The sequence below is a fragment of the Myotis lucifugus genome, unplaced genomic scaffold (genome assembly GCF_000147115.1).
Source record: "Myotis lucifugus unplaced genomic scaffold, Myoluc2.0 scaffold_7, whole genome shotgun sequence".
NCBI classification, from domain to species: domain Eukaryota; kingdom Metazoa; phylum Chordata; class Mammalia; order Chiroptera; family Vespertilionidae; genus Myotis; species Myotis lucifugus.
The window spans coordinates 4,883,298-4,911,261 of record NW_005871055.1 but is presented as its reverse complement, the minus strand read 5'-3'; the positions used below and the strand labels follow the sequence as shown (position 1 = coordinate 4,911,261).

The window sequence follows — 27,964 nt, the reverse complement described above, 5'->3', positions numbered from 1 at the left end:
TTTATTAAATAAAATATAGGAAAATATAAAAAAAGCCAAAAGGAGAAATACAAGCAAGCTTTCATAATTTCATCATCCAACACAACTATTATTATTGTTTTCAATTTTTAAAATATGTATATATATTTTTTGTGGGTTTTCTCATGTTGTAATCATATGTAATATACAATTTCATTTCTTGGAAGTTTTTCTCTCTCTTAACTGAAGATAAATCTTACATAGAGCTAGTTAATTGGTTGTATTCTGCATTTTGGACAGAATTAAAGTGAAAAGAACTATATGATTTCCCAAGATTATATGAATATCCAAGATCTACTCTGCTTCTCTAGGATGTAGGACCAAACCAGAGGGGATATATATGGTATCACATGAGAGCTTAATGGTATGGCTCTTGATTTCACTGTGGAGGAGTGAAATCAAGAAACAAAATGAAAAAAAGGGATAGTTCATTGGCAGGCAAGAGTCACTGAAATAAGAGATAGGGCACTAAGAGTATTGGAGTTGGAAAATAGTTTAGGGAAATTTAAAAAGGGCATATGTTTAAGAAGTGGGGTATGAACAACTATAAAAGGGCAAGGAATGAGAAGACCAGGAGGGGTAATCTATTTTGCAAATGTGTGATGTGTGAACATGTTGAGAGAAGAGTGTGGCTGAGTTAAGTTTAGGAAGTATTAATATTATTAAAATCACCTTAGTCCCTTCTAGGTAGCAGCTTGAATTCAGATAATACTGTTTCTTAAGATTTAATACAATGGCTATTTCCAGATGCAAAAAGGAGTTTGACATCTTGGATTCAACTAGATTGATAAACTAGAAACAGTAAACATTCTTGAGTACATATTGCCACCCAGTGGACAAATGTGTATGATGCACAAAGCATTTGCAATAGAAAAGACAAAGGAAGGTAGTAAAGCTTTGTTTATGGTCAGTGAAAACCAGTTATGTGATCCAAACATGAACCACACCACTTATTTAAATTGCCAGAGTAGATTTTCATACACATTTTCAAAATATTCTGATAAATATATCAGAGGCCTTCAGCAATGAGAGAAAAATGTTGAGTATACCTACTACCACATTAGATACTAAAGTCTCATTAATGCTAATAAGACTTATGTCCATGAATTTCCAATAAGACAAGTTGGAAATACTTATAATAGAGCAGAAAGAGGATTGTCAAAGCAGAGTTTAGAGGTTCAAATCTTGACTTTCTGGGGTGCTAAAAATCTTCTGGTATTTTGCAGCCAAGTCTATATACTGTGTTTCCTAAAAGGAATAATAGAATTTATGCAATTTGAATGACATTGAAAATCTAAGGAAAACTAATCTGGGGCTTTATTTTTGCTACCTTTATGTGGTATTCTCATCAAGAGGTTTATCCCATTCCCCTTTGAATACCTCCAGAGAGGGAATCAGTAATGTGCTTCTCCTTTGTTGGGTCTGGGATTTCTTGATCTAACCCTACTTACAAGCTAATAAGTTGGCCTATCACTGTTTCATCAATGTTGGTAGAAGACAGAGATGCCTGCGTCAAAGACAAAAGATTTCACTATTTACAGTTAACCAGCAGGATGAACATCACATTTCAGTTAGTTTCTCTGATACCCCAAGCCCCATGGAGGAACAGAAGAGGGGCCCAGGTGTATCTTGTGCACACAATAGGTTTGTGTCTTAGGTTAAGAGTACTGAGCTTGGGGAATCCACTGCTTTTATAATAAGTGGCAAGAAAATCCACCCTTTTTCCAAAGTGGAATCAACATATCCCTCAATGGTTGCTTACTGCAAACTCCACACTGATAAATGGCCTCAACAGAGAAGTTAGGGCCTTGCTGGGCTACTTCAGGTCCATGGTGGATTGCCTTTCCCAGCATTTATGCTAATCCAAAATCAGCTTTCCTATAATTGGTTCTAATTTTTTTTCTATCCCTTCAGAATGCTGTACTTCAACCATCTGCAGTGTGCCACTGCAGATGCCACTGAAAGATCTTTTCTCCAAGCTAATACTTTCTAATGCCTCTCACCATTCCTTCCATGGAAGGAATGATCTGAAAAAGAGACTAAAAGAGACTAAATAACCCAGTATCATCTAATAACTGCAGGGCAGAATAGAAACAGTACTTTGCTTATTCTAGAAATAAAACTCTATATGGTTACCTAAGATCCCATGAGCTTTTTTTTGGCAATCACATTAATTCCCATGGAAAAAACCTGACTTTTACCTCAAACCGCTATTAAGTCATACTCTTAACTTTCATTGTTATTCTGATATAGTTTCATATTAAAGGAATCACCAACCAGAGTTCATTTAACATAATAGAAAACTTAAGAGTAAGCTCCTTTTAATAATTGTTATTTAGCAGTTCTAGCAGAAAAGTATAATTCCTTATTGTCTCCTATTTTGTGAATTATGGACCTCCTCTATAAAAATTGTTCTCTGTGTTAAAATATATGGCATAGACTCTCAGGCTCTTTGTTTAAATAAGAATCCAATAGTCAGAGATTTTTGCTTTCTTCCCTTCCCTCCTCACACTACACATGTACGAATATAGGGAGTTGACAATGTTATCTTCTGCTTTAACAAAGAAAACTGGCATGTGTATGTACAAATTGAAATGTTACTTTAAATATTACTATCAGGGAAATAAATTTAAATTTTTTTGAATTTTGACTAAATTTCAAACATACATAAAAGTAAAGAAAGTAGTACAACAAACCCTCCAGATAACCATCATTCAGATTGAAAAATTATCAAGATTTTGCCACATTTGCATCATCTGTTCCTTTTATTATTATTATTATTATTGAAGGATTTGGTAGCAACTCGAAAATAACACATTAGTTAAGTCCTATGTAGTCCAATATAGATCAACAGGTGTAGTTGCAGATATTTTTTTCCATAACTGCATTGTCATCAACATATAAAAATTAACAATAATTTTGTGGTACTATTTACTACCTAGCCATATTCAAATTTCCTCAATTGTCTCAAAAACATGTTTTTGTAGTTGTTTTCTTCTCATGGTAATCCAAACTAGGTCTGCTCATTGCATGGAATTGTAATGTCTTCTAAATTTCTTTTAATCAGAATATTCCTTTTTTTTTTTTAATCAGCCAATTGGGGAAAAATGGATCACTTTTTTTACCACTCTGAATTTGTGGTATCTTAAACTTAATCCTCCCTCTTCCATATTTATTTATTTCAATTTATTTCTTATAAATTGATAGTTAGCTCTAGAGCTTGATTAGATTTAGACTCAATATTTGTGGGAGGAATATTTCAAGGTGGTTCTGTGCACTTCCTATCCAGCACATTGGGAAGCAACAATGTCTGGTTGCTTCATTATGGTTAAATCATATTAAGGAAATATCCATCAACTCTTACTGAGGTTTTCTTTTTTAAAAAATTTATCTTTATTACTGAAAGTATTACAGATGTCCCATTGATCCCCTTCACCCCACTCCTGCCCCTTCCCCAGGCCTTCCCTGCACTATTGTCTGTGTCCATGAGTTATGTATATATGCATATAAGTTCTTTGGTTAATCTCTTCTTTACCCTTCCTTCCTTCTTTCCTTCCTACTTTCCTTCCTTCCTCCTTTTCTCCCTCTATCACTATCCCCTTTCTTTTGTCAAGAATATATATTGAATTAGGTCAAGCCTTTTAAATATCTATGGAGATAATCACATGACTTCTTATAATTATTGGTATGATGAATTTATAAATTATATAAGTGGATTTTCTAATATTGAACTAATTCTGAAATTCCCAAAATGAATCCCACTAGCTTATATTGTATTTCTTAAATGTTTTTTATTCAACTTAATATTTATTTTATTTTACTTTTGTTTTTTATTGAACTTATTGGGATGTCATTGGTTAATAAAATTATGTAGGTTTCAGGTGTACAATTCTATAATACACCATAGGTATATTGTATTGTGTGTTCACCACACCAAGTCAAGTCTCCTTTAATCACCATTTATCCGCCCTTTATCCTCTTCTACTTCCCCCACCCCCCTTCCCTCTGGTAATCACCATACAACAGTCTGTGTCTTTGAGTTTTTTTATTTTGGGTGGGGTTTTTTTTGTTTGTTTTTTTTTTTTTGCTTAATCTCTTCAACTTTTTCACCCAGCCCCCAAACCTCCTCCCCTATGACAGCTGTCAGTCTGTTCTCTGTATCTATAAGTCTGTTTCTACGTTGTTTGTTAACTTTGTTCATTGGATTCCACATATAAGTGAAATCATATATTTTTTGCATTGATATTCATAAGTGAGATTGACCTGTAATTTTCTTTCTTAAATAATCTTTATTAGGTTTTAGTATTAATACTAGAGGGCCGGTGCACAGACTCATGCACCGATGGGGTCCCTGGCCTGTGGAGATTGGGTTGAAATTGGCCTGGTGCATGGATTTGTCCAGGGCATGTCTGGCCCATCTCACCCAGTTCTGATCGGGATCCATGGCGGCTGGGAAGGGACCGTGGGATGACTCCAGTGTCTGGCCTGTCTCGCCCAGTCCTGATGGGCTGGACCCCAGCAGCAAGCTAACCTACTGATCAGAACCTCTGCCCCCTGGTGGTCAGTGCACGTCATAGCTACCGGTTGAATGGTTGAACAGTTGCTTAGGCTTTTATATATATAGACTAGAGGCCTGGTGCACAAAATTCGTGCACGGGGAGGGGGTGGTGTCCCTCAGCCCTGCCTGCACCCTCTCCAATCTGGGACCCCTCAGGGGATGTCTGACTGTGGGTTTAGGCCCGATCCCGCAGTCAGACATCCCTCTCACAATCCGGGACTGCTGGTTCCTAACTGCTCACCTGCCTGCCTGCCTGATTGCCCCTAACTGCTTCTGCCTGCCAACCTGATTGCCACCTAACCGCTCTCATGCCGGCCTGATTGATGCCTAACTGCTCCCCTGCCGGCCTGATCACCCCCAACTGCCCTCCCCTGCCGGCCTGATGGCCCCCAACTGCCCTCCCATGCCGGCCTGATGGCCCCCAACTGCCCTCCTCTGATGGCCTGGTCACCCCAAACTGTCCTCCCCTGCTGGCCATCTTGTGGCAGCCATCTTGTGACAACATGAGGGCAGTCATCTTGTGATGACGTGAGGATGTCCCCCGAGGACGCAAGGACCATCTAGGCCCATGGTTGGCAAACTGCGGCTCGCGAGCCACATGCAGCTCTTTGGCCCCTTCAGTGTGGCTCTTCCACAAAATATCACGTGCAGGTGCGCACGTACAGTGTGATTGAAACTTCGTGGCCCATGCGCAGAAGTCGGTATTTTGTGGAAGAGCCATACTCAAGGGGCCAAAGAGCCGCATGTGGCTCACAAGCTGAAGTTTGCCAAGCCGCAGTTTGCTGACCACTGATCTAGGTTTTTATTAGTATAGATGATTGTTTTGTAAAAATAATTTGGAAGTTTTGTTTTTCTATACACTGGAACAAATTTAGTAGCATAGGGTATGTCAGAGCTTGAAAAGTTTGGTAGAATTCCTTGGTGAAATCAATCAAGCTTGAAGGAATTATTGAGGTAGAGGAGTAGCCAAGAGAAGATTTGACAACTTTTCAGGGTTTTTAAGTATAGTTGCATAGAATTATACAAAGTAGTCTCTCTTGCTCTCATTTTTTTTTGTTTCAAAGATTATTTTTCCTATCATTTTATATTTTGTAAACTTGTACTTTCTTTAATTTGGTTAACTAATAGCTTGCTTATTTTTGTTAATCTCTTTAACCAGCTCATTTTTTGAATGTTTTTTTTTTTCTCTTTTGTAGCTCATGAATATCTGCCTTTATTTTTATCAATTCCTACTGTTTACTTTTAGTTAACTTTACTGTGTGTGTATGTGTGTGTTCCATTGGGTTGTAAATTTAATTCATTTTTTAATTTTTATTGGTAAAGGTATTTAATACTTTTAATAGAAAATATAAATAATAGTAAAGGTCATGTAATGTTAATAAGCAATAAATGTTCTCTGTAACATTTCAGTTGTATCCCATGGATTTTAATTTTTATTGTTATTTTCTAGACATTCTGGTTTGGTTTTGTAACCCCTTTTACTTTTAGCAACTCTTTAAGCATAGTTTTTCATCTTGCTTAGGTCATGCTCCTGTTGGTGATTTGGCCACTTGCACCTTTATTCTTGGATTTTGAGGGATTTCATGTCACCAACTTTTGTTAAAGATGCTATCAAGCTTTTTGTTTGTTTTTCTATCTTGTTGTTCTGTTTGGTTTTCAGTAAGAGATTTAAAGTGATTATTCAAAACTGCTACATGATCACAAATCTACAATATTTCCCAACAAATTATTCAGTAAGACAATCAGAGTTGCAGATATTTTAAAAAGAGATTAAAGGTTATTGTCAGGGAGCATTCTAACAAGTTCTGAACTCTGAGTGCCTGTATGAGGGTTGTTAGAAATAACTTTTACAAACATAGTTTTGTTTTGTTGTTTTGCAACTAGAGAAGAAGAAACTTTTCCCCTCATGTGATTTATTTCCTTTCCTTCACCAGCACTTTGAATAGCCTACAATTTCAGGCCAAGCATAGGAATCCCGTTAGCACCGAGAAAAGCAGGCCTGAGAAGCTCAAAACTTTCAATATGAAAAGTATAGAATAAGAATTTTAGCAAATGAAATCTGGGGCATATACTACTACAACTATATCTCCAACCAAGCCCACAGCTTTTGTAAGGAAAATGTAGAGTCATGGTGAAAGAGATTCATACTGTGATTCTCAAATAGTAAGATCTGCAATTAATCACTGAGTATTATTATCAAAGCCAGATTTTCATCATGTACTTTATTTTTTAAAAATCTTTATTGTTGAAAGCATTACATATGTCCTCCTTTATTCCCCCATTGACCCCTTCTAGTCTGCCCCTGCTCCAGGCCTTCACCACACTATTGTCTGTGTCCATGCGTTATGTACATATGCATACAAGTTCCTTGGTTAATCTCTTCTCATCCACTCACCTTCCCTCTGAGATAGTCTGTTCCATGCTTTGATGTCTCTGGATCTATTTTGTTCATCAGTTTATTTTGAGTATTATGCTAAGTGAAATAAGCCAGTCAGAGAGACAAGTATCACATGATCTCACTCATATGTGGAATCTAATCTCATCATGTACTTTATAAATAGACTAGAGGGCCGGTGCACAAAAATTTGTGCACTCGGGGGGGTCCCTCAGCCCAGCCTATGCCCTCTTGCAGTGTGAGACCCCTTGGAGGATGTCCACCCCAGTGGGGACCCTCACCCCATGGAGGTTTGGCCAGCCGGGTGAGGGGCTGATGGCTGTTTTCAGGCTGGCCACACCCCCTTTAGGGTGGGGGGCCCCCACAGGGGTGCCTGGCCAGTCTGGGTGAGGGGCTGAGGGCCGTTTTCAGGCTGGCCAAGTACCCTGGCGATGTAAGCTCACAGCCTCTCCTTTTTTTCTTTTTCTTTTTTTTATTCTGGGATTTATTTACCTTCTATAATTGAAACTTCATTGCTTTTAGCGGAGGCCTGCGGAAAGCTTGGCTTCCTCCATCGCCAGGGGCAACCCACTCCTGCTCGCTCCAGCTTTGTGGCCACGGCTGGCTGAAAGCAGGTATCTGGGGTTTGTTTACCTTCTATAATTGAAACTTTGTTGCTTTCAGTGGAGCTCAGAGCCGGCTCCTGCTCGCTCCAGCTCCGTGGCCATGGCTGGCTGAAAGCAGGTATCTGGGGTTTATTTACCTTCTATAATTGAAACTTTGTTGCTTTCAGCGGAGCTCAGAGCCAGGCTGCAGCAGGCAGGGAACCTTGGCTTCCTCCATCACTGGAGCAAGCAAACCTCCTGCTTGCTCCAGCTCCGTGGCTGCTGGCCGCCATCTTGGTTGGGTTAATTTGCATATAGTCGCTCTGATTGGCTGGTGGGCATGGCTTAAGGCATAGCGAAAGTATGGTCAATTTGCATGTTTGTCTTTTATTAGTATAGGATGAGATCTTTGGAGGGTTATAAATTAAAAACTACATAAGTAAATGATATGAATAAAAACAGGCAAAGAAATGATAAAGCAGATACAGATTCCTTCTACATATGTTTCTTTTATTTCTTCTAGTGTAGGTTGGAAAATTTGAGATGTAATTTCCCATAAACTTAGAACATTAGATTTTTTACCTATTGTGAAGTCTTTGTTGAATAGCTTAAGTTGAAAACAGTGGCTCCATATTCTAGAGAACCAAGCACAGAAAGCAGAATTTGCCCCATTTTGTAGTTCTCTAAATGAGGACTGTCTGCTTCATGAAGCATTAAAATAGTAATCATTTTTCAACCAATCTAAAGCAGATAATTTAAGAAGTCTTACTAAACTTGACCTGTGGTTCCCAAGTTCAGGGGTTGCATGCACTGGAATCTGTGCCTAACTCTACCATTTAAAGAAAGGATGCTGGCTAGTGGTTGGAGCTGATTGGAATAACAGAGAAAGAGGGCTCTTCTGGATATCTAGAATTTGAAGGGGCAAAACAGCCAAATTTCCTGTAGGCTAATGCACCATAGCTAGACTAGTACTCTTTAAAAACCTTTGTCCAGGGGAACAGAGAGTGGCTGTATAGAATGCACCATCAAAGCAGGAGCTGACCCCTCAACTGGAGAGCATTTTGTCTGCATGTGTATATGTGGAGGGGGTAACCTGAAGAAGTCTCCCACTAACCTAACTCATCTCTTAGCCTCTTTATCAAAACTCTGGCAGTAGCAGGTGAAGAAGCTGAGCAAGATAGGGGAAATAGAGAACATATCAAGCCTTATTCCTCAATACCTGTCTGGTCTAAGCTAGGGAGAGGAGGCACTTTAAATTTAGATCAGATGGAACTTGTTAACATTCTAAAATGTGTCACAAGGTAGAAACCAGAAAATCTAATAATGGGTAAAGTAACATGGCCAAGCACCTTAAAACATATCTCCATTACAAATGTTCTTTCCTTAGAATTACTTTAATGTATCATTATTATTTACATACATTTATCTAAATATTGAAGCTATAAAAATACCTGGTAAAAATTGACCACACACACACACACACACACACACACACACAACACCCAAAAATGGTTTATCATCTTTATTTTCCAGACTTTGTATTAGATTATTTCTTTCCCTTCCTCCCTTTCTTTTTCCTTCTATAGATATTAGATTACTACATTGTATTAATAACCTTGCTAGAGACTAAAAATATGAAGGAAGACACGATCCCTCCTCTGACTGAGCTCATATTTAGTAGTAGGTAGTAAACAAACAAATATTTAAAACTCAGTGCACATATATTTGTTTTATATATTTAAAACAAATATATAAAAAATAGTGCACAGGATGCTAGCGAGACAAACCACCAAGGGGTTGTTCTGAAGAGGTGACCCCTGATACAAGCCTTAAAGGATGGTTGTAGTTATTCAAGAGAAGTGGGGTTGAGATTTGTTGTGCATCCAGAACCAGCATTAGGTTTACTCTTGCCACAGAGGCAAGAGTAAACATGGTTGTGGAAGATCATGACAAGACCTGCTATGGACCCAATGACACAGAAAAAATATTTGTTCATGTTTTTAGATATAGCAAAACTTAACTTATGTGGTAGAATGTAGACCTTTGCATTAACATGGCCCCTCACCCTGACTAATGGAAAAGCTACTGAGCTTCCTTATATGGCCTGGCATACTACTCACCGTGCATATACTACATTTACAATGTAACTTTGGTTATATCTCCATGAGCTTAAGAGACACTAGTGCTATATTCATTCACCCAGATGTATATATTTTATATGTCCTTGATACTGGTTATTTGCTAATTTAGTAGAAAGCCTAAGGGAAAGTAGCCTTGAATCCAATTTGAGTTCTAATCAGTCTTTGAATGTACACCCACTTCTGTGATCTGACCTAGCTTAATGGCATATTCTAGGAAATGAAAAAACGTACAGAATGGCTGGAATATATGGTATTCTGTGAGGAGTGGTGGAACTTGAAGAGGTAAGCAGGGTGATGACAGCAGTTATAAACTTTAGTGAGGTCTTTATCTAGGAAAGTTAAAAAGCCATAAAATAATTTTTAGGTATGTAATATGACCAGATTTGTATTTTGGATTCAATGAGGAAGGACTATCAGAAGGCTGCTCCAGTGAGGAGGTGAGAGGTGATGATCTGAATGTCTGTGGAAGTTGAGATAGAGACACAGGGACAGATAGTAGTGAGGGAAGGGAAGAGAGAAAAGGGAGGCATTCAAAAACACTCTAGGGTTTCTGGAGGGGCCACTGCATGAATAATTTCATTCTCTGAGCTAGTACACCAGAGGAGAACAGGTTTTGGAGAGAAATGATGAGTTGAGTTTTGGAGGATGTTGTATTTGAGAGGCTCATAGGACATGTCTAACAAGCAATTCTATAACCAAGTCTGAATACATATTTAAAAGTAGAAAACTCAAAAGAATTAAGTTAACTTGTGAATATGAAGTATCAATTATGAAAACAAGGATGATGGGGAGGTGGATAAGAAAATAACTCTAAATATGTGCTTAAGGAAATTAAAAGAATGGAAGTACTGGTAAGATGTAAACTAAAGCAACGTGTGATGCAAAACTAAAAATTAAGAAAATGAGGAAAAGAGGAACCAAGATGGCGGCATAGGTAAACACCTGAACTTGCTGCCTTGCACAACCACATCAAAACTACAACTAAAAGACAAAACGGTTATCATCCAGAACCATGGGAAGGCTGGTTGAGTGGAAGTTCAACAACTAGAAGGAAAGAGAAAAGCACATTGAGACTGGGAGGAGGTACAGAGGTGCAGGAGTGTGGAGGTACGGAGGCGTGCGAAACAGGCTGGCAACTGGGTACGCTGTTGTCCTTTTCAATCTGGAGGGAGATACAAGCTCCCGACTGCTCTGAACTCCAGTTCCGGGTGAGACTCTGGGGACCCAGACTCATACGGGGAGAAACTGGACTGTCTGGCATCTGGCCAGAACACGAGGGCAGTTTTCTCTCAGAGGTGCTCACAGCAATCATTGTTCCTGCATGGGGCAGAGAGACACATAGACCCAGGGACCTCTTCAGGGCAGGGCTGACTGGCAGCCATTGCTGTTTGTTCCGGCCCGGTGATTCCCTGAGTCCCCGCCCCACCCAATTTACAACCCCACCCAAGCTGTGTGCAGAGGCTTTTGCATGTGAATGGCCTGGCCCCGCGGTCGGCAAACCGCGGCTCGCGAATCACATGCGGCTCTTTGGCCCTTGAGTGTGGCTCTTCCACAAAATACCACGTGGGGGTGTGCACATATAGTGCGATTGAAATTTCGTGGCCCATGTGCAGAAGTCGGTATTTTGTGGAAGAGCCACACTCAAGGGGCCAAAGAGCTGCATGTGGCTCGTGAGCCACTGTTTGCTGACCACTGGCCTAGCCTTTTGCAATCTAAAACCTAACAAACTGCAGATGGGTCAGAGAGCCCCAGAGCTTCCAAAAGAAGGCCCAAGGCTCGACAGCAGCCTGCATTGCTTCACAGCTGTGCCTCATCTGGGCACCTCCAAACCCCAAACAAAGAGGAGGAATCTGCAGATCTCTCTGTAGCTCCTGCTGGGTGGCCTAAGGCAATGGCTGACTTTGCACCCCTTGGAGATCTAGCCAGTGTACCCAGTGGTCAGAGTGAGACCATACCAGATTACAACTCTTCAGATCCATAAAAGACACACTCAGGGGGCAGACTCAGTGAGCACCAAAGCCCCACTGAAGCAAGTCCTACCCCATAAGGGTGTCTTCAGCACAGCAGTTCTGCCATTGTAGACACAACTTGTCCTCACAGCCAATTGGCCTGGAGGTCAATTCCTCCCAGTGATACTAACAGCAATCAAGGCTTAACTACAACAGGACTGTGCACAAAGCCCACAAAGGGGTGCACCAAGAGTGTCCACCTCAGGTAATTAGGGAGGCTGAGCCACTGGGTCCTATAGGACACCTAGCACACAAAGCCACTCTATCAACACAGGAAGCAGCCAAAATGCGGAGACAAAGAAACATGTCACAAATGAAAGAAATGAAGGAAAGCAAACTACTGGATATAGAGTTCAAAACCACGGTTATAAGGTTACTCAAGAATCTTCTAGAAAACTCCAAGAAATTTAGTGAGACCCTCAAGGATATGAAAAGAACCAATTAGAAAGTAAGCATACACTGACTGAAATAAAGAATAATATACAGAGATTCAACAGCAGACTAGAGGATCACAAGAATCAAGTCAAAGATTTGAAATACAAAGAAGCAAAAAACACCCAACCGGAAAAGCAAAATGAAAAAAGAATAAAAAATTATGAAGATAGTGTAAGGAGCCTCTGGGACAACTTCAAGCGTATCAACATCCAAATTATGGGGGTGCCAGAAGAAGAGAGAGAGCAAGATATTGAAAACCTATTTGAAGAAATAATGACAGAAAACTTCCCCTACCTGGTGAAAGAAATAGACTTCCAAGTCCAGGAAGCGCATAGAACCCCAAACAAAAGGAATCTAAAGAGGACCACAACAAGACACATCATAATTAAAATGCCAAGGGCAAAAGACAAAGAGAGAATCTTAAAAGCAGCAAGAGAAAAACAGTTACCTATAAGGGAGTACCCATACAACTATCAGCTGATTTCTCAATAGAAACTATGCAGGCCAGAAGGGAGTGGCAAGAAATAATCAAAGTGATGAATAGCAAGAACCTACAACCAAGATTACTCTACCCAGCAAAGCTATCATTTAGAATTGAAGATCAAATAAAGAGCTTCACAGATAAGAAAAAGCTAAAGGAGTTTATAACCGCCAAGCCAGTATTATATGAAATGCTGAAGGGTATTCTTCAAGAAGAGGAAGAAGAAGAAAAAGGTAAAGATAAAAATTATGAACAACAAAGTGACAACAAATACATATCTATCAATAAGTGAATCTAAAAATCAAGTGAATAAAAAATCTGATGAACTGAATAAATTGGCAAATATAATAGAATCAGGGGCATAGAAAGGGAGTGGACTGACAATTCTCGAAGGGAAGAGGGTATGGGGGTGCAGGAAGAGACTGGTCAAAAATCGTACACTTATGGACGAGGACGGGGGGGGGCGGGGTGGTAAGGGCATGGGGTGGGGTGGGAAGCGGGTGGAGGGGAACTATGGGGGGGAAAAAAGAGGAACAACTGTAATAATCTGAACAATAAAGATTTATTTAAAAAAAAAAGAAAATGAGGATATTAAAAACTCAAAACCCAATTGTCACCAGGAATGAATTTATTTTCTACAAATGCTTCCCATGAAATGAGAGTATTCTTCTTTTGCTGTTGTTAGAAAGCAATGTGGTATTTTGAACTAGACAATTTGCTGGAAATTGTAATTGTTTAATAAAATACAGTAACTGGACACCCCAGCCTGAGAATTAAATAAAACAAAAAAGCCTCACCCTAGCCCAGTGATGGCGACAGAGGTGACACGTTAACTCATTTTTTTGGTTGATTTTTCTTTGTTAAATGGCATTTAAATATATAAAATAAATATCAAAAATTTAAGTCTTTGTTTTACTATGGTTGCAAATATCAAAAAATTTCTATATGTGACACGTGACCAGAGTTAAGTCAGGGTTTTTCAAAATGCTGACACGCTGAGCTCAAAAGGTTCGCCATCACTGCCCTAGCCAGTTTGGCTCAGTGGATAGAGCGTCGGCCTGCAGACTGAAAGGTCCCAGGTTCGATTCTGGTCAAGGGCATGTACCTTGGTTGTGGGCACATCCCCAGGAGGGGGTGTGCAGGAGGCGGCTGATCGATGTTTCTCTCTCATTGATGTTTCTAACTCTCTATCCCTCTCCCTTCCTCTCTGTAAAAAATCAATAAAATATATATTTTTTAAAAAAGCCTTTACCAGATACAGAGAGAACATAGTTTACCTCAGGCATTTGGCACAAACACACAGGGAATGTGTGTTTTCTTTCTCTACAAAGAAAATACATTGAAGGAGAGTGTAAAGAGTTCGTCTCCACACAATTGACATGTGATCATCGTGAGTCCAGACTAAATGTATTAGGAAAAAAGTACTGGCAGACTTCCTTTCTCTTCGTTAAGCAATGACTTAGCACAGAACAATGGCATTGCTTACAACAGTTTTACCGTCTTTGAAACTACAAGTTTAGAAACACGACCTACAGTGGAAATACATGCTCTAGGCCAGAGTTATAAATATATACAGTAGGCATATGGACCACATTTCCCATTTTTACTGTACAGTAGAGAAAAATCTATATTCCTATTGCATCTAATGTTTGTGTGAATTTATATTAGCTAGAGCAAGAGACTATATATATATATATATATATATATATATATATATATAATCATACATAGCAGATACATGTTTCTTGTTTACCACTTAGCACACACACAGAGATCCATATACACACATACAAACACACAGAACTGAGCAGTGTTTTCTTTAAAGTGGTGGATTTCCATAGGTTGGTGGCATTCTCAAAGTTCACATAAAAAGTAAAATGGATATACTAGTGAAAGTACAATGGACAATCTAGTGAAAACAAATACCAATTCCCACTTTGAGATATAAAATGATGTAATTCAGATGCCACTGTCATCTAATCTTCCAGCTTCTGAATCCATGGATATTATTTATGTTGTTGTCATGTAATACAGAGTAAGTTTCTTTTGAGCCCCCCCCCCCCCCCCCCCAAAAAAAGTCTACTTACAGAAAAGCAGTTATTGGAGATTCTATAAGAAGTGAAATCCAGGGGGGTTAGGGTTCCTAAATGCTTTTATCTACTTGAACTATAATATATTTCAAAATTAAGAGCAAAACATTAATTAACATTAAATGCCCTCCTTTTTTCCTGTACTAGTAATTTAACTTTATATATAAAAAAAGAGCATAGCTACTTATAGAAATACTACTTCTAGTGGAAAGATTTTTTTTTCATGTTTTACAAAGCAATGGAGTATAGCATATTTAGTCACTATACTACCCATAATTTAAAAGTACAATTAAGTAACTTTTAGTTTGGTAATTAGTACCTCCAAAAATCATATCATGAACTCCTGTTTGATTTCTAAAATTAATTTCTCTTCTTTTTTAAAAAAATATATTTTATTGATTTTTTACAGAGAGGAAGGGAGAGGGATAGAGAGTTAGAAACATCAATGAGAGAGAAATATCGATCAGCTGCCTCCAGCACGCCCCCTACTGGGGATGTGCCCGCAACCAAGGTACATGCCCTTGACCAGAATCGAACCTGGGACCCTTCAGTCCGCAGGCCGACGCTCTATCCACTGAGCCAAACCGGTTAGGGCTAATTTCTCTTCTTAATAAAACTACAACTGATATTTCCTATGCAAAGTTAAGTGCTTAGATTGAAAACAAAATAAGACTTTTAAAAAAATATCACTGTGGCCCTGGCCCCTGAGGCTCAATTGGTCAGAGTATCATCCTGTATACTGAAAGGTCATTGGGTCAATTCCTGATCAAGGCACATACCCAGGTTTCAGATTCCATTCCCGGTTGGGGTGCAACAGATCGAGTTTCTCTCTCACATTGATGGTGCTCTCTCCCTCGCCCTTGCTTTCTCTCTAAAAATCAATAAAAAACATCCTTGGGTGAGGATTTAAAAAAAATAAAATAATTAAAGAAAAATTATCATTGTGGTTGCACACTAAACGTCCCAGAAACCTATATACAAATGCTTAAGAGTGATAGAGATCCTATAGAGGCAATATGATATGATTACTTAGAACCTAGTCATTTTGCTTCTGAGTTACTGAATCCATACTTTTCACTGAATAAAACCGAAGAAGACAACTTTTCACTATATACTTTGGTACAGATAATCCAAAATCATAGATAATCAAACAATTTTTATTTGGATTTTGAATATTTTCATACATAAAGTAAAATATTCTGTAAATTTGTAAACTTCAAACAAAATAATGCCCAGTGAAAAATTAGAAAGTTATCAACCTTTCTCAATGTAATGCTAAGGACCTTAAAACACTCCCTTACATTTTATGCCTATTCCTTGCCTGGAAATAAACTCTAAACTCTTTGACATGGCATTTGAGATCCCAAATAATCTTTCTAACCTGTTTTGCCAGTAATTTCTCTCCACACCCTTCTCTTTCTAGAACATGTTACCTTTCAGTTTCATGTCCTAGTTCATGGTGTTCCCTTAATCTGTTATGGTTGTTTTCATTTGTCAAAAGTCTGTACATTTTTCAGGCCCATGTCATCCATTTTTTCTGTAATATCTTCTCTATCCTGCCTTCAAGGTAGTATTAATCCTTCCTTCTTCTGTACTTTTCTTACTGCTATTAAAATCAAAGTGTTAGAAGTTTTTTATCTCCTCCACAGCATTACACTCAAAAGGAAAAAGTCTTACTTATTTTGATTTCACCCAAGCTTCACACAATGACTGATAGAGGGTACCCAATAAATCCTGAACTGAACAGACCTAGTCTTGATTTATGTAACAGAGAAATAAACTTTAAGAATAATCCTTACCTATATAAAATGTATAAACCACATCCCACTGATTATTTTGTCAGTTATTGTTAGAATCTAATGAAAATCATTGGATTTTGGATAATAGTGAACATTTACCCTAAACATGAGTTTTCCATTGTAATCCTTTTGGTGTTAAGTAAATCAAACAACTAAATTTCTCTCTTGCAGTCGGTTTGGAAGGAGGCAGGAAATAGTTATCTAAAAATCCAGTCAAGTATCTGTAAAAATAAATAGAAATCAAATATGAGATCCTTACTAATACTACTAGAATATCAAAGTAAGAATCATTTAGTTTGTTAAACTCTTGTATGTTAAAGGGTGAAAGACATTTTGAAGACTAAAAAGATTAATTCAATTAAAAGTAACTAAGAAAGATTAGATTTATGCTAAAGGGTCAGTGCTAAATCATGGTCATGAAATATTTTTTTATAACTCTTTAAAAAATCTAATAATTGGTAATATGTTGAAATTGCATTCAATATTGCTCTATGACTATCAATCAGGTGTCAGCAAACTATAGTCTGTGGGCCAAACCTTGCTCCTATTTTTTTTTTGTAAATAAAGTTTTATTAAAACACAGCCATACTCATTTGTTTCTGTATTGTTCCTGTCTGCTTTTATTCTGCAAAGTTGAGTAGTTCAGACATAAAATATTTCTTTCTGGCCTTTTAGAAATAATTGGCCAACTCCTGCTGTAGATAATCAGTTAGAAAAAATCTAGTTGAAAACCAAGCTAGTTTGTATATGTGAGAATTTCTTGTTATTCTAGACTTTAGAATATTTCTGCAAAGTTTCCTTCTCAAAACCAAAAAAAAAAAAAAATGTTTTTAAGAAGGTATAAAGGATGTTATGACCCAGCAAGCCCTCGTTTGGGTATTACCTGAAAAACTTGAAAATACTTATATGTAAAGATATATGTACCCCTGTGTTCACTGCAGCACTATTTTCAATAGCCAAGACATGGAAATACCCTAAGTGTCCTTCAACCAATGATTAGATAAAGAAGATAAGATAAATATACACAGCCATAAAAAATATGAAATACTGCCATTTGCGACAATATAGAAGAATCTCCAGAGTATCATGCTAAGTGAAATAAGTGAGATGGAAAAAGGTAAGAACCATATGATTTCAGTGATATGTGAAATATAGAATAAAAAGTAACAAGCAGCCCTGGCCGATTTGACTCAGTGGATGGAGTGTTGGACTGCAGACTGAAGGGTTCCTGGTTCGATTCTAGGTCGGGGGCACATGCCTGGGTTGCGGGCTCGCTCCCCAGTAGGGGGCATGCAGGAGGCAGCCAATCAATGATTCCCTGTCATCATTGATGTTTCTGTGATGTTTCTATATGATGTTTCTCTCTCTTCCTCTCTGAAATCAATAAAAAATATATTTTTTTAAAAAGTAACAAGCAAACAGATGAACTCATGGACACATCCAACAGTATGGTGGTTATCAAAGGGGAAGGGGAGAGAGAGGAGGATGAAGAGGGTAAAGGGTGTCAAATACATGGTGACAGGAGACCAGACTTTGGGTGGTGAGCACACAATGGAATATACATTCCATGTATTATAAATGTGTATATCTGAACATATAATGTTATTAATCAATATTGCCCCCAACAAATTTATTTTTTTTAAAAAGGGATGTTATGATTAGAAATGTACAGATATTTTTTAAAGAATAAATTATTTTATTTCAATACCTTTAACATATGCCTACCTGATTATTTTTCATTAACTAGGAAAAGCAGTGGCTGCTCTTTATATTGAAGTATACCACTGAAAAGTATCTTTTCTACCACTGCTGTTTTACTAACAAGCAGAAACTTAATTCTTCCTATAGAAATAAAGGCTTAAAGTTAAATATAATTATTTTTTTAAATGAGGGGAGGAAAAGGAGTAAAGAGGAAGGACGAAGGGGAGAAGTGGGGAGAGGGGAAAAAGAAGGTACTGTACCTCATTCTCTAATTGATATGAAGCCAATCTGTGTACCAAAATTAAGGCCATCGCGGACATGGGAGAAGAACTTCTCAGGATGGCAGGATGTACAGAGGTTGAGATCTTGTATCTGGTCCTGGATATTCTGTGGTAGAATTCCTCCTTGTTCTAGAAGAATCCTTAGGATAAAGATTTTTCAAAAGATAGCAAGTTTATTTTACCAAAAGCCAAAGCAATATGAAATAAGTATGGATATTGGTGTAAAAGAATTCTGGGAAAGATATGCTTGGAACAATGCAAACTGTTATTCAGTTATAGAACATGGACTAGTCAGGAAATGGTAGATTTTATCACCATTTGTCACCTACATTCATATATGAACTATACAACCTTTCATACTGTACTGCAGATATAATCTGAGTACAGGATTTTGTAATAAAAATCAAGATCTTATTTTAGAAGGAACTTTAAAGTTACCAGGCTATTTGTAGACAAGATTCCTTTAATTCAGACAGAGCATGCTTTTTAGTCATTTGACCCTCCTATCTTCTTTCTCCTATTACCAATTTTTTCACAGAAAATTTGCTTCTCCATAAAACTTGATGATATGAAATATGACTATCAATTAGTGATACTTATTCTTCAAGTAACACTTAACATATTTCAATCCTTTCTGCTAATGTGCTAAATGAGACAGAACCTAGGCAAGGTTTAGCTGAGTAGAATAGAAACATGATTCAAATCAGACATCAATTTTCCTTTGTAGAAAAGACACATAATTTTAACAGCTATTAATAGCAAAACTTCACAAATCCATATTTTTGCTGAGAGGTATATTTCTCTAGTTAGAGAATACAAAGAACTTTTAAAATATCGGTTTCCTAATAGTTTATTATATTTAGGAGAATTTAGCTGAGGAATAACTATGAAGTAAAACACATTCCAACTTTTCTCTATGAAGTTTAACCTCCCCTTTAAATCAAAGAGATACCAGCCAGAAAAATGTCTGTTATTAAAACTTAGATGAGAAGAGATTTCATATTTAAATTAGTTTTTTTGTGTACACGTATTTGACAGCTATTTCAATATTTGCCAAATGAATTTTTCTTGGAGTTACTAATTGATTTCTAAATTAATTTTCATTAAAAACTTGCAGTTCTAGAATGAAATCAAACATACCTGGTGGCTTTACGAATGTCAATATAGGGATTTGGTGAGTCAAATAGCCGCACACATTCAGGATCAATATTATGAAATGCATTTGCAGATTCCCTTGGAAGAGTAAAACAGCAAGGTCCTACTGAAGGTCCCAGTATGACAATAATATCTTCCAAACTGCAACCGTATTCTGCTATCATAGCATTCACGGTAGCCATAGCAACACCTAGCAAAGTACCTTTCCAACCTGGTAAACAGAAAGAAAAAGAGATAAGGACAGTTAAAACATAACAAAATTTCACCTTAATTTTTTTTTAATCCTCATCTGAGGATATGTTATTTATTTATTTGAGAGAGAGGAAGGGAGAGGGAGAGAGAGAAACATCAATTGGCCTGACTGGGAATCAAACCCTAGACCTTTTGATAAGGGACAACACTCCAATCAACTGAGCCACACCAGGCAGAGCAATTTTACCTTAATTTTTATCTAAGTTAAAAATAAGCACAATCAGTTTGTGTTTTTTTCCAAATCCAGAAATAGTAAATGAATCACAAAATTGAGCTAACTAATCACTTAATTAACTAAAATACTGGATTTTAAATGAGGTATACTATACATAGCCCCTGATACAGAAGAGATATTTAATGGGGGAGAGGTGTCCCTTCCACTTCCTTTTAAAAATGTTCTGTACTTTTAGTTTCCACTGGCATTATGCCTTCTTATTCTTCTCTCTTTCTCTCCCTCCCTTACTCCCCCCCCCTCATTTTTAAAAAATGTAAAAAATAAAACAGCCAGGGGATTGTCAAGGGCGGGGGAAAAAAAAGGAGACATATGTAATACCCTTTGTAATAATTCCCTCATTTTTAAAAAATGAATAAAAAATAAAAAAAATTTACAATTTTAACCAATTTAAAAAGACACTTAGAAAGCCAAGAGACATATGAAAACATGCTCAAAGTCACTAATCATCTGAGAGATGCAAATCAAAACAACAATGAGGTACCATCTCACACCTGTCAGAATGGCTATCATCAACAAATCAACAAATGACAAGTGCTGGAGAGGATGTGGAGAAAAAGGAACACTCGTGCACTGCTGGTGGGAATGCAGACTGGTGCAGCCACTATGGAAGACAGTATGGAGTTTCCTCAATAAGTTAAAAATGGACTCCCATTTGACCCATTGATCCCACTGCTAGGAATATATCCCAAGAAACCAGAAACACCAATCAGAAAGGATATATGCATCCCTATGTTCATAGCAGCACAATTTACCATAGCTAAGATTTGGAAACAGCCTAAGTTCCCATCAACGGATGAATGGATTAGAAAACTGTGGTACATCTACACAATGGAATACTATGCTTTTGTAAAAAAGAAGGAACTCTTACCATTTGCAACAGCATGGATGGAACTGGAGAGCATTATGCTAAGTGAAATAAGCCAGTCAATGAAAGAAAAATACCTCATGATCTCACTCATTTATGGATAATATAGAGCATTATAAACTGATGAACAAAAATAGATACAGAGGCAGAGCAGCATTAAACAGACTGTCAAACTATAGTAGGAAGGTTGGGGAGGGTTCGGGGGGGGCGGTAAGAGATCAACCAAAGGACTTGTATGCATGCATATAAGCATAACCAATGGACACAAGACACTGGGGGGTAGGGGAGGCTGGGGGAAGGTCAAGGGGGAAAAAAGGAGACAAATGTACTACTCTTTGTAATATTTTAAGCAATAATTTTTAAAAAAGATACTTAGTAGTGTTAAGCATATTTACATTGTTGTGCAACAACTCTCTACAACTTCTTCATCTTCAAAATCGAAACTCTATACAATATACAAGTTTTAAACAATAAATCTCCCTTCCCACCTTCCCTGGTCCCTGGAAACCACCATTCTACTTTCTGTTTCTGTGAATTTGACTACTCCAGGTACCTCATGTAAGTGGAATCATACAATATTTTTCTTTTTGTAACTGGCTTATTTCACTTAGCATAATGTCCTCAAGGTTCATTCATGTTGTAGCATGCATCAGAATTTCCTTCTTTTTTTTAATATGTCATTATTAATTTCAGAGAGAGGAAGGAAGAGGGAGAGAGGGATAGAAACATCAATGATGAGAGAGAGGCATTGATCAGCTGCCTCCTGCACACCCCCTACTGGGGATTGAGCCAGCAACCTGGGCATGTGCCCTGACGGGGGCAGGGGGGGAGATCGAATTTGAACTCCTGGTTCATGAGTCGATGCTCAACCACTGAGCACACCAGCCGAGCTGGATTTCCTTCTTTTTTAAGGCTGAATAATATTCCATTTTATGTATATAGCACACATTGCTTATCTATTAATCCATCAATGGACACCTGAGTTGCTTCAACATCTTAGCTATTGTGAATAATGCTACTATTACTAAGGGAGTGCAAAGATCTTATTGAGAACCTGTTTTCAATTACTTTGGATACATACTCATAAGTAGAATTGCTGAATAATAGGGTAATTCTATTTTAAAATTTTGAAGAAACACCATACTATTTTCCATAGCATCTGCACCATTTTGCATTCTCACCAGTATTGCATTAGGGTTCAAATTTATCCACATCCTCATCAACACTAGTTATTTTCCTTTTAAAAAATATTAGCCACCCCAATAGGTATGAGGTGATATCTTATTATGGTTCTGATTTGTATTTTCCTAATTATTCATGATGCTGAGCATCTTTTCACATGCTGTTAGTAATTTGTATATTGTCTTTGGAGAAATGTATATCCAAATACTTTGCCTATATTTTAAATAGATTATTTGTTTTCTGTTGTGCTGGGGTTCTTATCCCAGCATCAAGAAGGGTTCAGGAATCTGGAGAAGGCTGTGTGTAGATGTTAAATAAGAATCCAGGGACTAATAAAGAGTCCAGAGACAAGATATAATTTTGAAAGGCATTTGGGGGTCAGAGGAGCTTAGCTAAAGGAGCTAAGATCTAAGGTCTTAGGTTCTCTCGTTGTCCCCAGGACCCTAAGCTCTTTATTAACACAATTTGTCCTGAGGCGAAGCAGAGATACACACTGCAAAGGGTCAGGGATTTGTACAGAGTCCATTGTCAGGATGGGGGGATTAGCCTACGGCTGTTCAGGTGTTTGGCCAGTAGGAGGCAATAACATGTAGATTAAGATGCCCTTTAACTGTCTGGCAGCCACAATCAACTTAATGTATCCTATTCAGGTTTGGGGAAATGCCTTTAGCCATTCCCAGATGCAGACCTGCTGTACATGCTGGAACTGGTTTCCGGCACTATTGTTGTGGAGTTGTAGGAGTTCTTTATATATTCTGTATATTAATCACTTGTCAGATATGTGAATTGCAAATATTTTCTCCCAGTCCGTGAGCTATCTTTTCACTTTGTTGAATGTGTCCTTTGATGCAGATAAATTTTAATTTTTATGAAATCCCATTTATTTTTAATTTTGTTGCTTGTGCTTTTATTGTCATATCTAAAAAACCATTGCCTAATCCAAGATCATAAGAATTTATACTGCCTTAATGGGTTTGGCTCAATGGGTAGAGCGTCGGCCTGCAGACTGGAAGGTCTCAGGTTCTATTTCGGTCAAGGGCATGTACCTTGATTGAGGGCACATCCCCAATAGGAGGTGTGCAGGAGGCAGCTGATTGATGTTTCTCTCCCATGGATGCTTCTAACTCTCTATCCCTCTCCCTTCCTCTCTGTAAAAAATCAATAAAATATATTTTTAAAAAAAGAATTTACACTTGTTTTCTTCTTCGAGTATTATAGCTTTAGCTCTACATTTACTTCTTTGATCCATTTTTAAGTTAATTTTTATATGTTGTAAGATATTACCATCCATTTTTTCCATGTGAATATCCAGTTTTCCCAGCATCATTTGTTAAAGAGATTGTCCTTTCCCCATTGTATAGTTTACGTACCTGGTTAAAAATCAACTGACCATATATGAAATGGTCTATTTCTGGATTCTCTATTCTATTCTATTGATGCATATATCTGTCTTTATGCCATTCTGCTTTGATTACTATAGCCTTGTAATAAGTTTTGAAATCAGGAAGTATGAGACCTCTAACTTTGTTTTTCTTCAATAGTTTCATTTTATCAGCTTTATCTTTGATATTTTAAAAATGTTTTAAACCTAAAAAGTAACAAATAATATTCCCTTTTTATATTCAGGAAATAAGATTCAAATTTTAAATAACTTTAGCAATGTCTAGTGGTCTAATTCTTTTACTTTAGCCACTTTCTTATTTATCTATGGCCTAAAAAGCAAAGTGGTCATAGATTTACAAATAGAAGGAAATCCAAAAGGTCATCCCTCACTTCACATAGATATACAACCACTGGATAACCTAAAACAGTATTTTAAAACACCTCCAGAAAATAAAATTCCATAACCTTAGCACATAATCTAAAAAACCTTATTTTTTCTTAGCATATTAAGCTAAATGCAATTTGCCAAATATTTCTCACTTTTTTTTTAACCTCCATATCTTTACACATGCTGCTGCATCTTTATGAACACCTCTCTGCAACATGCCTCACCTTCCTATTCCTCATTGTCTAGACTTCAAGGCTTCTCAGTGGTAGTGTCACACCCTGGGGAGTGTTTGAAAAGCATGAAGGCTTTTTTTTTTTTTTAAAAAAATACAACTGGAAATTTCGAAAGCCAAGCAAACTGTCTGCAATGTAAGATTATCTTGCCCAAAATGCTCCCAGCACCCCTCCTGAGAAACAATGGCACCTAGCCAAACTCTACAAATTCCTCAGGAATCAGCAGAGGTACCATTTTTGGGGGGAATTCTATTCTGATTCATATAAATTGACTTAGTTACTGCTTTTATCTGCTTCTATAATAGGAGTATGCTGAACCTACCCCATCTTTATACCTATCACCATGTAAAATAATTAACTGTTTATGTGTCTGTTATGCCTACCAGAAAAAATTTACAATTTGTCCTGTGCTACAAAAATGGTAAAATCCTAAATGCTTAAATATTCTTACCAGAGTGAGCAACCCCACATGCTTTTTTGACAGGATCTGCAAAAATTATCGGTATACAGTCAGCACCAAGAGCTGCTATGGTGACTCCTCTCTGATTTGTGGTGATTCCATCATAAGATTCCGGCTCCTTCCTTCCCATAACCCAGACGTCATTGGCATGATCTGTCTAATACCAAAGATGTGCAATAAAAATGTTTTGAAAGTAGGATTTATCATACCATAAGCTTTTCTGAAAGTATTCATTTTGTACAAAATTATATAACCAGTTTAAGATTACTAGCATTTATTAAATATATCCCTTCTATATATGGTAAAAATACCAATTTATTATCATTTAACTTTTGTTATTATAATTTCTGTATATTTTATTCAAAGGAAAGCAGACTTTAACATGTTAAAATTCAATACTGTCCTTCATGAATACCTCCTACTAGAGTTGGGTCTCTACATGTAGTACTTTCCACAGTGAACTAATTCATTGAAAGAAATTAATTACCAAGTCAATGATACTTTTACTTTTCCTAGATTCAATTAAAACTAGGATTCTGTAACAAACAAAGCACTGTCTCATCAATTGTACCCTGGTGTTAACTTAGAAAAGAATGGCCTTTCTCTTCCACAGTTCAGGAACCTTTCTTCTAAATCAAAAAGGGCAGTCGTACTATATTCTCTGAGAGTTAACTGTACTCTTACATGTGAGGAGCTCCAGGTGAATATATACATATATATTCCCATAGAATTGTCATATATATGTGTGTGTACACACACACACACACACACACACATATTTTTAGGCTATGGTATACGAATCAAAAAACATCTACTCGAAGAATTATCCTAACGTTTTACATAAAACACCAGATGCAAAAATTAAATAGCTTGATTAAGGTCCATTAATCATTAGCAGAGTTAGTAATATACTTCAGATCTTCCAAAATATGAAACAATTTTACCTTTATTCTGTAAAATTTCTTCACATTAAATCCTGCAGCACTCCCCAACCTACGCAGATTTTCTTGAACAACTACCCGGGGATCTCTTCGTTTGGAGCTACTGAAGAGATTGAATGAGCTGAGAGTTGGTATGTAAGATATCCCACCTGTTCTTGTAGTAAATCCATGTATGAAAATGTCTGTTGAAGATAAGCAATGAAGATTATAAGTATGTTATACAAAAGACTATAAAAAGCATTAAAGACGCTATCTCTTGGAAAGACTTTCCCTGATCATTTCAGCCTGCTTTTGTTTATCTGGCACCTAATTTTTATAGCACTTTGTACGTCCGGATGTTCTTATTATACACTGCTTTGTGTTTGTTTTAACTTTCCTATGGGTTTATTGCTCTTCAAAGGGTATCATCTGTCCCATTTGTCTTTGTTATTCCCAATAGTCTATAGCTCATAATAAATATCATTTAACCAAGAAGATTGACTGTTTTAAATTTCACTATTCTGTAATGATGACAATGAGTTAAGATTTCAGAATTGCTAAACAGGAAATATCATTTAAAGGAAGCCTGGGGGTTTGTCTTAAAGCTAATTTGCATAAAGCAAATGTACTTATGTAGAGGGCTTTTAAGGGACTATCCCTTAATATCCCTAACACTACCAGACCACCCATGACATTCCCATGTTTCAACTGATGGTAATGAGCACATAAGCCCAGACAGTCTACAAAAGAAAGAAGGAAAAAAAGAAGTGAACAACTTCTAAAGAATGACCGGTTTTTCACATGCCTGGTGAAAACAACAGATAGTGTGTAATATACCTGAGATCAAAGGAGTTGTGAGAATGGTTAATTCTCCTTTCAGTGCCGGCAGACTTCTCAAATATGTTTCTATTTCATTCTGTATAGCTTCTAGTTCTTGAGTTGTGATCATGCTTATCTCAGTGGACTGTTTCAAAAGACCTCCCTTCAACGTTACCTGTAAATCTTCAAACTCAAAATTGTAAACATCAGTGAAGAGTTGATCAATAAAAGCCTTCATTAATGTCTTCCGGTGCATGGGTACCATTACCTTAATGCTGCTCAGGTTTTTTTCATCAATTTTCTGTTTAATGGTATACAAAGAGGCAGCCATACTGGGATTGCTAACAATCTCGAATTCTCTCAAGAGAGCTGACAATCCATTGGTTGTTTCTAATTCATAAGTATCCAGGTCACCGTTGCTTTCACAGCTGATGTTACTGCAACACATTATGCAAAGGAGCTTGGCCTTGGCAGCATGGTGGGATCTAACAGCATCCAATGTCTTCAGTAATGTCGGATAGTTTTTCTGAGAGTTCAATGTCAAACCAAATAGATCAATCAACACTGCTTCTGCCATCCTGCAGTAACTGTACAAAGCTCTTCAAAGAAGACTTTTGTGCCCCCCCCCCAAATCACCTGAAACAAAATATTAGCATAAATAAGAATGCAAAATTAGATCAATCCTATAGTTACAACAGAAATATATGGCTGGGGGAGGGGAAAAAAAGAATCGCATTGATCTAAAAATGTGACCAAAATTGTAACGCTAGACCCCACCCAGAAAAGTCAGAAAATTGTCATAAGAGAATCATGACAATTAAAGCAAAGCTATTTCCTAATTCATCTTCCAAAAGGATGTGTACATCTTTCCAGAAAGGGAACAGTTCCTCTGTTTTTGTTTTCATACAGGGAATTTTAAATAGGAATTTACCTGTTGACTTAGACAAAGTCCTGTTTTTTAACGACATGGCATCAATGTATGTGATATATCATCAATCCTGACATGACTGCCAGGGTCGGTCACATCCCTTCATGAGAAATACGGGGGCCTTGCATTCAGCAGGTTAAACGGAGCCGCACTTTAAAAATCGCGTTTTTAAGAGATAAAAGCCGAAGTGACTATGCATTTCTCGCCAGGGTTGACACAGTCCCCAGGCACGGCCATTGCCACAGAGCCGCTGGGATTGTGCGAGAGACCCTGCTGCCCGCTCCCTCCGCCTCCTCCTCACCTCCCGTCCTCCCGCCCGGGTCTGGACCCGCTCCGCCCTCACAGGGAACCGGGGTAAGTCCAGCAGCGCTCAGAGAGTTCGCAGTCAGCTTTCTCCTCTGCGGGGCTTAGAGAACATGAATTCACATGCTAAGCAGAGCGACAAGCAGAGCTTCCCTTGGTATGAAGGAGCCAGCCCTATGCGTGCTCAGTGGGCAGAAACTACACAGTTCTATCCGATTAAAAAATGCACCGGCATGGCAGGGAGAGGATGGGCTATCTGGTCTCCGACCCACAAGGTCAGACGCTAAGGTTATCGTCCCCATTATTCAAGCAGGCGAGGGCAGGCTAGAAAGCAAAGTTATTTTTTTTT

General features: G+C 37.7%; 1 protein-coding gene across 5 annotated transcripts in view; it reads right to left on the bottom strand.

Moving 5' to 3' along the window:
• The window catches only part of LACC1 (laccase domain containing 1), a 49,533-nt gene extending 21,979 nt beyond the window's left edge, over positions 1 to 27,554 (bottom strand). For 2 of the 5 annotated variants that reach the window (XR_002827459.1, XR_002827460.1), the window contains exons 1-7: positions 27,316 to 27,554; positions 26,403 to 27,020; positions 25,590 to 25,768; positions 24,637 to 24,802; positions 19,633 to 19,858; positions 18,472 to 18,632; positions 16,610 to 16,731 (exon numbers count right to left, since the gene is read on the bottom strand). Coding sequence is in view for 2 of the 5 variants with exons in the window: in XM_006083515.3 (XP_006083577.1) it covers positions 18,473 to 18,632; positions 19,633 to 19,858; positions 24,637 to 24,802; positions 25,590 to 25,768; positions 26,403 to 26,961 (1,290 nt within the window). In the remaining 3 variants the exon portion in view is untranslated. Of the gene's footprint in view, positions 1 to 8,048; positions 8,191 to 15,847; positions 16,732 to 18,471; positions 18,633 to 19,632; positions 19,859 to 24,636; positions 24,803 to 25,589; positions 25,769 to 26,402; positions 27,021 to 27,315 lie in introns of those variants that run through there. The other 3 variants (XR_001346257.2, XM_006083515.3, XM_023748344.1) reach the window with 3 other exon arrangements.
• Positions 27,555 to 27,964: the final 410 nt, after the last annotated feature.